The 10,689-nt window shown below is 42.0% G+C and overlaps 1 protein-coding gene across 1 annotated transcript; it reads right to left on the bottom strand.

The window, feature by feature from the left end:
* Window positions 1–6,211: 6,211 nt before the first annotated feature.
* Window positions 6,212–10,475, bottom strand: LOC138049576 (solute carrier family 12 member 2-like). The gene is made up of 3 exons (XM_068895925.1): window positions 10,431–10,475; window positions 9,330–9,630; window positions 6,212–7,201 (listed from the first exon to the last, which is right to left on the bottom strand). Exons 1-3 carry the CDS (start codon window positions 10,473–10,475, stop codon window positions 6,252–6,254), a joined length of 1,296 nt encoding a protein of 431 aa, XP_068752026.1. The 3' UTR covers window positions 6,212–6,251.
* Between the last annotated feature and the right edge of the window lie 214 nt (window positions 10,476–10,689).

Here is a 10,689-nt window from a genome sequence, read left to right as displayed (position 1 = left end):
CGCCGTTCTGCCCCTCGTGGGTGGGGGAGAGCTGAATATAACGTTTCTTCGCCGACCTGTCGTTTCACTACGACATTTAGTGGAGACTACCTTATAACTTCTTTCATCCTTATTCATGGAATACCATCAACAACAACCATAATTCTCTACCTTTTTATTCTCAAAGCGGCTCTTCGACACTCCCGCGCCATAGCGGCTCAGGAATTTTGTCTCAGAACGAACGATGCCCGCGTCAATCATCGTTCCCTCGCTGATGAAGATACTCTTACGAACAGCGAACAACATGCGTACTACGAGAACAGAAATCTCCCTCAACGCATGCGCTCACGCAGGCCCACTAGAGGTGCTCGAATGATACTGGTATTAGTAGGCGTATTCATCCTTCTCAATCTTCCAATCGTCATGATTGACCTGGTTGAAATTTGGAACGGCCCTACTGTTCCTTCGGCGGTCGTCAGTGTCGCCGTATGTTTGATTTGCGCCAATTCGGCGATAAACTTCCTCATTTATGGTGGCTGGAATAGAGAATACAAGAGAACGTTTCGTATAATTTTTGCCTGCCTGTGGAATTTCGTTAAGAGGCCATTCTCAGCATCAAGGACTTAAATAACAATGACCATGTTAACTTGACGGCTATAGACATACAAGGAGTCAAAAATCTGAAAATTACCAACAGGAGAACAAGGGTTGCTAAGGCGACCGTTTTGCCGAAAGCAATTTTAAGGCAATGAGAAAGTCACGTTTTAAGTGAAACCTGACCACATTCACCGTCCGCAACAACTGTCAATCAACTGGCAGGTGTAGAGCCTTTAGAAGCTTTCCGTTCAAACCAGAGGTTTTGGGGAACTTAAGATCTCCAGCAACTCTTCGAGGAAAGGGCATTTAAGAATTTCATGTTGCCTGGCCATTAATAGTTTGTTCTTATTTTTCAGTTCGTGAAACTTCTACAAACTAGCCTAACTATACACAAATTGCCATGGATTAAACATTTCCGTTATGCGCTCGGGATCGTGGAGAACGGATAGAAGATGAACAAAAATTCAAAAAGCATGCGAAAAGCAACTGATGTATGGCCCTCTTTACGTACAGCTAGACGCAAAAAAAGCCGCTGGGTTAGATGGAGTTCCCTGTAAGCTCTTAAAACTCTCTCAGTATTGTCGGGCCGTCCTTGGCATACATTTTTAAGAGCTGTATAGAGTATGTGCACGGCGGCCATGTTGGAGGACCAAAACAATTAAAGATATTTGCATAAAAATAACATTTATTCCCCAAAAGAATATCATTCTTTTGTTTCGGTCCTCCAATATGGCCGCCGTGCTGGAATCTTCCCAAGCGAATGGAAAATTGCCAAAGTCATTCCGATGTTTAAGAGAGGATCCAAGCGTGAACTAGGGAACTATCGACAAAAGTCAGTATCGCCACTGGTCTCAAAAATGTTTCGAGAAAATTGTTTATCATCAACTTTATGAGTACCTTCAGGAAAATAGCCTCTTGAATACGTACCAATCTGGCTTTCGATCGATGCATAGCGCTCTAACAGCGCTACTTGAGACAACGAATAACTGCTCGTCAATTAACATTGACAACCGGTCTCTTAAATGGCGTGGTATTCATGATCTCAAAAAGGCCTACGATACAGTGCGATCATGAAATAACCTTGCGGAAACTTGCGAACTACGGGGTAGATCCAAATTCTCGGTACGATTTTTTGCTTCCTACCTATGTAATAGATCCCAAAAATGCAGCGCTAACGTTATCCAGTGCAAGTAATCTCTCGGACCTTTACTCTTCCTAATATATATAAATGATCTTCGTAGTTGCCTCAATATATCCTGTGCAAAAATATTTGCGAACGATAACAACATAACGTCCCTGATTGCACATTCGCTCAACTCGAACAAAGAACCAATTCTGAACTTACGACAAAAGAGCCTTTCGTGTTTGTACTGCTTTGATTTCCAAAACACAAACTGAACTCTGCTCAAATATTGAAGCCCAATCGCGGAATTGAAATGGATTTCATGAGACCAGGGAAGATGCTACAGGAAGGTAAATGGTGTTTTGGAATGTCAATTTTCTTTTTGAGATTTATTTCATCGGCCTTTTGAGCTGAAATACTGAGTGTAAAGTCCGCTTTTTTGGCTTGGAAAAGTCGCGCTGTTTGCGATAGGTTGATCGCTTTCAACAGAGGCGAAGCATTTGCAAAGACAGCGTGTTTGTGTCAATGCTCGCAAGAAAATCGAAATGTCCGAATTATTCTAAAAATAAATTGGTACGAACGGTTTCTGATTAACAATATAGAATGAAAGGTTTGTCGTTGTACACTCACGTTGTCGTTAAAACCTCAAACTTCGTAATTTCACTTTGTTATGCACAGAACAGCACACATTTGCGCTAAAATGCGACGATTATTTTTCCTCTTTTAGCCAATGATATTTTTGTTTTGTGGCGTTGTCGTTGACGACTTCGTCGTGGGTCTTAAAATAGGAAACTTAAGATCTCCGACGGCGACGTCGACGTCACCTCAAAATGTAACTTTGCTCCAGTATAACTCCCTCGCTCGCTCGTTGTTAATTTAAGTGTCGTTGTTAATTTAAGTGCCGATTTGGAAGATGAATTTTTGTTCCAGATTAGCGGCTTTCATCTTTCATCTTCCAAATCGGCACCCTTAATCCTCACGGTATTAACGAAGGCTTTTTATTTAACTAATATATTCCTATTTTTCACGTTGCCATGTTACCACCAATAGCGTAGCTCCTACTCTACTTTAAAAACTACACGTAACCCATTATTCCTCGATTCGCTCTGACGAGGGGCTAACGCTCGAAACGCCAGCTTTTAGAATCTCTGTACGGTGGCCAATTTACATTATCAACTCTGTTGATATAACTAAATTTTTGTATACTACTTCCCCACCGACGCAGCACCACAGTTTCTTTCATTCATTTGTTGATCAAAATACACTCAGTACGGAACTGTTTTCCAAAAAAATTCATGTTCTACCTTCTAACTTTTTTTCTTCTTCAAATATGTTCTTTATAAAAAATCGGGGTCACCGTGCCCGTTTGAGAGAAAAGGAGCATTTATTTCGCTATCGGGCTTAGTTTGAGGGAAATCTCTTACGTTTTGTACGCGCAAGCGCTCATGCGCGCTCGAAATCTCGTTTCCAGAGCCCACGTGTCTTTTGGTCTTGGCGCTGGCCAAAAGACACGTGGGTTCTGGGAACGAAATTGGCGCGCTCGCTAATGACGCGAAAATCGTGCGCAGCGGGGATGCGCAATGCAATACTAAGGAATTACCTTAAGTTTCCCTATTATGTCAGACTTTAAGATCTACGACGCTGTCGTCAAGAGAACGCCGCAAAAAAGCAAAATTATTGGTTAAAAGAGGAAAAATAATCGTGCTGCTTTCATTATTATTATTATTATTACGACGTGTAATCACAAAATTTGAGGTTTTGACGACATCGCAAGCGTAAAAATGTGAACATTTATTTCTATTTTTACTCAGAAACCGCTAGTTCCAAGTTTACTTTTAGGATACTTCGTCGATGTTGTAGGAGGTGAACGAGATGCAATAATCGCGAAAATTTTACGATAGAGCAAAGATATATTTTGAGGTGAGCTTGACAAGTGAAAAAATTGACACACTGCAGAACTTGCTTGTTTTTACGCGTCGACAAGGAAAACTTGTCAAATTGTATTTGCTGATGTGTAAAGAAGCTAGCATGCTCCCGATCGTGCGCAGTAGGGATGCGCAATGCAATACTATGGAATTACCTTAAGTTTCCCTAATATGTCAGACTTTAAGATCTACGACGCTGTCGTCAAAGGGAACGCGTGCTAGCATGCTAGCTTTTGAAAAAATGCACTTGTCAAGGAAAAAAATTGACACATTGCAGAACTTGCTCGTCTGTATGGGTCGACAAGGAAAACTTGTCAAGAAAATTGAGAAATTGCAGGCGCACAGCGGTCCTGTTCTTGCATGAGCCATGATCAAAAAACGAAAATGGCTCCCCGTGGTTGGTTTTTTTTTTCGTCCGCTGTGTAATTGTATTGCTGGCTACAGTGAAAACTTGTCAAAGAAAACTTGTTAATTCGTTCACACCAGCAAATAAGACTTGTAAAGGCAAAACTCGTCGAAGAAAACTTGTCGTTCATACACACGAGCATATGAACATTGTCAATGACACTTGTCAAGGAAAAAATGCTCGTATGTAAGCGGCTTCAGAAACGACGACGGCTACGCCTATGTAAAAAAGTCCGCTACGAGCCTAGAAGGCCCATCAGGCCGGCGCTTATCTCCGGTTTCTGTAGCATAAAGCGACTAGAAGTATTTCTATTCCCCCCTGGATGTGATGCTAGCCCATCGCAGGGTTACCGCCCCACCTCCAGCATTAAATGCGCCGGTACCCATTTACACACCTGGATGGAGAGAGGCACCGTGAGAGTAAAAGTGTCTTGCCCAAGGACACAACAATGTTCCCGGCCAGGACCCGAACCCGGACCACTCGATCCGGAGTCGAGCGCACTACGCCTACGACAAGGCCATTAAACAAGAATATCAATTCAGGGTTCGCACACTTTGTGTCCTAAAATTCCATGACTTTTCCGGGACCATACAAGACAAAATCCATGACCTAGGAAACCCTAATAACGACTGCGAGGGAAACTACTTGAATGTACATACGCATTTTAGAATATGAAATGTGACAGGTTCCATTTGCGTTTGCCAAAACTTGAGACAAGAATGTTGTTTTGTTTGTGCATAGAGGTAATTTTCCAGGATTTCCAGGCCTTTATTTTACAAGATTAGAAATCCATGACTCTCGTAATGAACCCTGTATCATTTTTGGTTAAAGAAGAGAAAATTATCGTGCTGCACGCATTTACGCGGCGTAACGCTGGGGGTAACCCTGCGATGGACTAGCATCCCATCCAGGGGGGAGTATAAATACTCCTAGTCGCTTCATGCTACTGAAACCGGAGATAAGCGCCGGCCTGATGAGCCTTCTGGCTCGTAAACAGAGACTTTACCTTTTTACGCATTTTATCTCGTATTTTTGCTGTACTGCAGTGCTGGAAATAACAGTCGGTCATCGGACATTGTCCGACCAAATTTTGAAAATGTCCGGCCAAATTCACATTATGATCGGACACGATGACCAAACATCTCACCAGCACATCTTGAGTTATCTTCTTCAAGGTGTTGTCAGTAAATAAAATCAAAATGAAAATTTGAAAGGACATATGTCCTGTGAATAAAGAAAAATATTTCCAGCACTGTACTGTGCATAACAACGTAAAATCACCAAATTTGAGTTTTAACGACAACATAAGCGCACAAATTCGAACCTTCCATTCTAGATTTTTAATGTGAAACCGTTCGTATACATTTAGGTTTAGGACAATTCGCTCACATTGTGAGACATATTAACGAAAAGTAATACCCGCGAAAGACTTTAGATCGTGTAAATTTATATTAGGGAGTTTAAGAAACGACAACGGCTCCGGCAATGACAACGCCAAAAAGCAGTAACTTATATTATTGGTTAAAAGAGGAAAAAAATGATCGTGCTGCACGTGCGGCACGCATTTGTATATTTCTCTCCCGTACTCGTCAAAACAACGTAAAATGACCAATTTCAGATTTGACGACAACGTGGACAGACAACAGGGAATCTTTCCTTTTCTCTCTTTGCTTTAAATCCATACGTACCAATTTGGTTATAGGATACTTTGCCCATATTGTACAACATAAACAAAGTGGAAACATCGTAAAACTTAGAATAGGTCAAACCAATAGTTTGAAGTGACGTTTTTCGTCGACGACGCCGTCGGTGACCTTTAAAGCCCGGTTCGCACTCGTGCGATAAAAACAAGCGTAATCACAAGGATAAGTTTTACCGCGACGTTTACACAGTGAAACAAGCCGAGGAAAATTTGGCAAACGCAAGCGTAGTACGTCGGAAAAGATCTAGTAAGATTCAAGATGGCGTGCGAATCGTTGTGTTTGTGCTTATGCTTTTTCTACGTCCGTTCCCACACGATTTTTCTTATGCTCATTCTTTTGCTTATCGCACAGGTGGGAACCAGGCATAAGTACCAACCGTCGTGGCTGTCGTCGTTTCTTAAACTCCCATATGTTATTTGAAGAGAATGGCAAAGAAATCAACTGAAATGGGTGTCGCACGCTCATTTTTCCAATTTAAACCAACAATGCATATGTTGCTTTCATTCAGTTTCTACCGCCTAAGAATAAAATGTCAGTACATTTGTCTGATTGCCGCGCACGAGAAGTACTGGTGGCAGATCAGCCGATAACACCTCGAGCCAGCTCATGTACATTAACGAAGTCGTGACATCTTTGACGGGCACAGGAATTGAGATTACAACAAGCCTCGTGTCTTGAGTGCAATTCTGCCTCACCAGCTCTCCTATGCGGATTGTTCTCAGTACTTTCTGGTCTTCAATTGGGGCATCTCCGAGCTCATTCTTGACAGGTAGTCGCCTAAACGCGTCGATGCTTTCCTTCGATGGCTTTTTGTTGATACCCTCTGTCTGCTCCACGCAGTTTCCATCGATGCGGAATTTCTTCAGAAGATTAGCCAAACGCAACCTTTGCGGGCTGTAGTCGTGCTTCGAGCGGATGTCAGCGGAGAAGAACCTCAGCTTGCAGTGCTTCCAGGCGCGGTGCAGAGTCAGCAAGTAAGGTATCAAAACAGTTAGCCCACCATCATCATAAACCCACCAAACGTCGATTGTTCCTCTCTGCTTCTCCTTTAACGCGATCTTCTCGATGGGTGATTTCGTTTCGTCTTCAGGAAGCTTTGAAGACTCCTTATCGGGGCTGGTAAGACTTTCCCTTTCTTCTTGTGTCTCCGCTTTCTTTGACTGAGAAGAACGTGGCTTCGACGTCGAGTACTCATCCTCGTCTATGATAGAATCTGCATCGTTGTCGCTGTCACCATCAACTAACTGCTCAGAAATTTCTCTTTTCTGCTTCTCGTCCATACGAAGAATTACCAAACCGTAGTTGAGATCGAAGACGTCGTTGATGACTCCAAGGTAGTCCACTACGTCGTCTATGTTCTTCTTATCCGTCCAGTTCCTCTTGAAGCCCATGACCATGGTGTTTGGGCGCATCTTTCCAAGGCCGGCGAGATGCATCATGGACTGCACCCCCGCGCGGAGACTAGGAGCTACAGGAAAGAAAAATAAGAAATCTGAATAATGAGTAAAGGACTGAGTGAAGGACCGACATTTAACGTGGAATTCCGTCGTCAGGTGGTGAATTTTCCTATTAAATCATCTTGTTTGTGATGTAATGATCATTTTATCAGTAAGGAATTCCACCTTACCATTTTTTAGTTTTAAACTCAATATTAACTAAAGATTTCTCCTTAACACCCCAAAATAACGTGACATAGCCCCTTTAAAAATAAGATTTAAGATGAAAATAAAACATTCAGTGTGAGAAACATGCACAGTACATGGCTGTGACTTGAACCAATATCTTCTGATTCACGCTATCACAGATATCCCCTAAACTAACTAGAGAAGCTGCTAAAACTTTCCCATTTCTAGAAGTATTTTGATCGAGATATTCATCTCAATTACTGAAGGGAAATCAGTGCTTTGTGCATAGCCAGACCTAAAATTGATACCTTAATTTGTTTTTTTTTTCCCTTTCTTTTTGTCTCATCTCCCTCATATGGAAACCACAATGCCACAAAACAATAATATCATTGGTTAAAGGCGCTGATACACTGTGCATTTTTTTCGTGCAACTTGTCTCGCAACGCCATTTCTACAAACGCTCTCACATTACGAAACAAGTTGTTTTACGGGTGTTACACTGAGCGACGTTTCAATCAACTAGTCCCGTTTCGATGATCTCATGAGGATAAAGGAACAGTTTCATTGGCTGGTGCCGCAAACCGTTGCGATACAAGTTGCAGGACACATGTTACACTGCACAATTAAAAAATTCGGCGATGTAACCGTTGCGGAAAGTAGAACTCAATTCTACGTTCCGCAACGATTTCATCAACTGGTCTCTCAACGTTTTTGACCGTTGCAAGGTATGTTACTGGCATTGGGCGATGATTCGTGCAATTTGTCTGAAAAAAAAAAACCAAAAATTGCACAGTGTAAAAATAATCGTGCTTCACGCACGGCACGCATTTCTGCACATATTTTTGCGGTACTCTGAGCGACAACTACGTGAAATCACCAAATTTGAGGCTTCGACAACAAGATGAGCATACCAATGCAAACCTTTTATTCTTTATTTTTAAAAAACTCTGAAACCGATCTCGCCAATTTATTTTTTAGAATACTTCGGCCACATTGTATCACGTGAACGAGATGGAATAACCGCAAAGACTTACATAGAGCGAGTTTCAAGTGAGTGTCGTAAAACCAAAACCAAAATAATTGCTTTGGCCAATCAAAAAGGACAGAGACAATCCAGTAAACCAATCAAAACTCGAAGTAATTACAAGCAGGCGACACAAAGTGCGGGAATATGTGCACGCGCAAGCCACGATTGGTTTTGGTTTCACTTCTGATTGGTTGAAAAAATGGCATGACAACTTTGAACCAATCTCTGAGTGAAGTAATGCAAAACCAAAGTAATTAGCTAATTACTTTCGACACTCAATTGAAAACCGCTCTAGTGCAAAGTCAAGTGATAATCTGTTTCTGTGGTAATAGGACGTTTTCAACCAACCTCTAGGGCCACGAATAACAATAGAGAAATGTACGACTTCTGCGGTGGACGAACAAAAGAAGCTAATGAGACATCTTTTGTTTTCGCCCACCGCATGGCGGCCGTGATGTCACGTCAAATCCTCTTATAGGCACTTTAAGATCTACTACGTCGACGGCGACGGCGACGAACATGTCTCCTCAAAGTTTAACTTTGCACAATCCTCAGTCTTTCGCGGTTATTTCATTTCGTTCACTTTGTGCAATGTGGGCGAATGATCCTAAAATTGAATTTATACGAACGCTTACAGAGCAAGAATATTGGATGAAAGACTTCGCATTTGTACGCTAAACTAAAAGTTTTCGTCAGAACCTTAAATTTGGTGATTTCAAGTTGTTGCAACAAAATGCCTGCGGCACGTGCAGCACGATTCTTTTTCCTCTTTTAACAAATGATATTATTGTTTTGTGGCTTGTCGTAGCCGTAGCCGTAGCCGTAGCCGTAGCCGTCGTAAAAAGCCGTCGTCATTTCTTAAACTCCCTATTGTGAGGTTCGCCGTCGAAGACCGTAAAGACCCAATTCGTTTCTCCCTCCCCCACCCCCCTCCCCCCAATTACCTGTAGTCACTGCTCGAAAAGCTTTGATTCTGTGCTCTCTCATCCACTGACTGTCTTCCTTATCCTTATCCGAAGCCACGGCTTCAAAAGGCTTCTTCACATTACCATACACCATTAGACCGACATTTTTAGTAATCTGTGACACGATGTGGGCCAGATTAGGTCTGTCCTGTGGCCGGCCTGTTAGAACCAAGCAGTTGGGCCGAAAATTCTTCACGTGGTCTTCTATCCCCTCAAGCCGGAGAGCGTAGCGAAGCGCTTGAACAAAAGAAAACGCCTGAGACGAAGAACCCCAGTTAACCTGAAACGGGCAAAAAAAGGGGAATTTAAAAATCTCTTCACACTACAGTAGTGATTTATTTCTGCACTAATTCGAGCAGCGGGTTTACGCGTCGCATTCACAAGTAATACGCAAACTATTCGAGGTTTGCAACCAATCTCTAGAGACGCGATAACAATGCTGCAATGTACAATTGCTGGTGGACGAACCAAAAGGAGCTAAATAGAGATCTTTTGAATGAAAGAAATATATATTTGGAGTGCGGTATATAGACGAAAGATAGAAGTGATCTTCGCATTTAACTACACAATTTAAGCAATATGTCACTTTATAGACACTTTCAAAAATTCAGACATCGCAGAGATCATGGGTTCGAATCCAATTGGTTCCGCCTGAATTTTTCAGGCGTCTATAGAGAGACACAAGAGAATTGAAGAAACGACGACGGCTACGGCAACGAAGACGCCAAAAAGCAGTAATATTATTGGTTAAAAGAACCCAAATGATCGTGCTGCACGTGCAACACGCATTTTTGAACATTTTTCTCCCGTTCTCGTCAAAATTACTACGTGAAATGACCAAATAGAGGGTTTTCACATAACGTCACGGCAGACATGTTGGTGGTCCAAAACAAAGAAACGGTGGCCACGTTGGTGTTCCAAACTAATCCTCTGGGAATTGAACTCTATTTTTATGCAAATCGTTTTTTTTTGTTTCATCAAATTAGCATTTTTTTTAGTCACGTGGGTGAAAACCTTCTATTTAAGGTTTTGACGACAACGTGGACAAACTACAGTGAATCTTCACGTCACACTCCTTACTTCAAATCCGTCCGTACCAATCCAGTTATAGGACACCTCGCCCATATTGTATAATATAAGCAAGATGGAATAATCATGAAACACTTTAAATAGTTCAAACTTATATTTTGAATTGACGCTTTCGTCGCCGTAGCCGTCGTGGTTTCTTAAACTCTTGTCCTGTTAAGTGCGAAGATAACTTCTACCTTTCGAGAGATCTTTTGTTTTCGTCATATGGAAGCCGACAAGGGTCACACGTTGTCGCTACCAAGTTGTCGCG

This window comes from Montipora capricornis, chromosome 1 (genome assembly GCF_036669925.1).
Source record: "Montipora capricornis isolate CH-2021 chromosome 1, ASM3666992v2, whole genome shotgun sequence".
NCBI lineage: Eukaryota > Metazoa > Cnidaria > Anthozoa > Scleractinia > Acroporidae > Montipora > Montipora capricornis.
This window is presented reverse-complemented; position numbering and strand designations above follow the sequence as displayed.

What these genes read in the sequence shown, in the direction of transcription:
- LOC138049576 (XM_068895925.1), bottom strand. Translation starts at nt 10,475, where the DNA reads ATGGGCGAGGTGTCCTATAACTGGATTGGTACGGACGGATTTGAA. An exon ending in TTGGTACGGACGGATTTGAA is followed by an intron (nt 9,631 to 10,430) that starts GTAAGGAGTGTG and finishes TGCCCGTTTCAG; the next exon opens with GTTAACTGGGGTTCTTCGTC. An exon ending in TTTTCGAGCAGTGACTACAG is followed by an intron (nt 7,202 to 9,329) that starts GTAATTGGGGGG and finishes TCTTTCCTGTAG; the next exon opens with CTCCTAGTCTCCGCGCGGGG.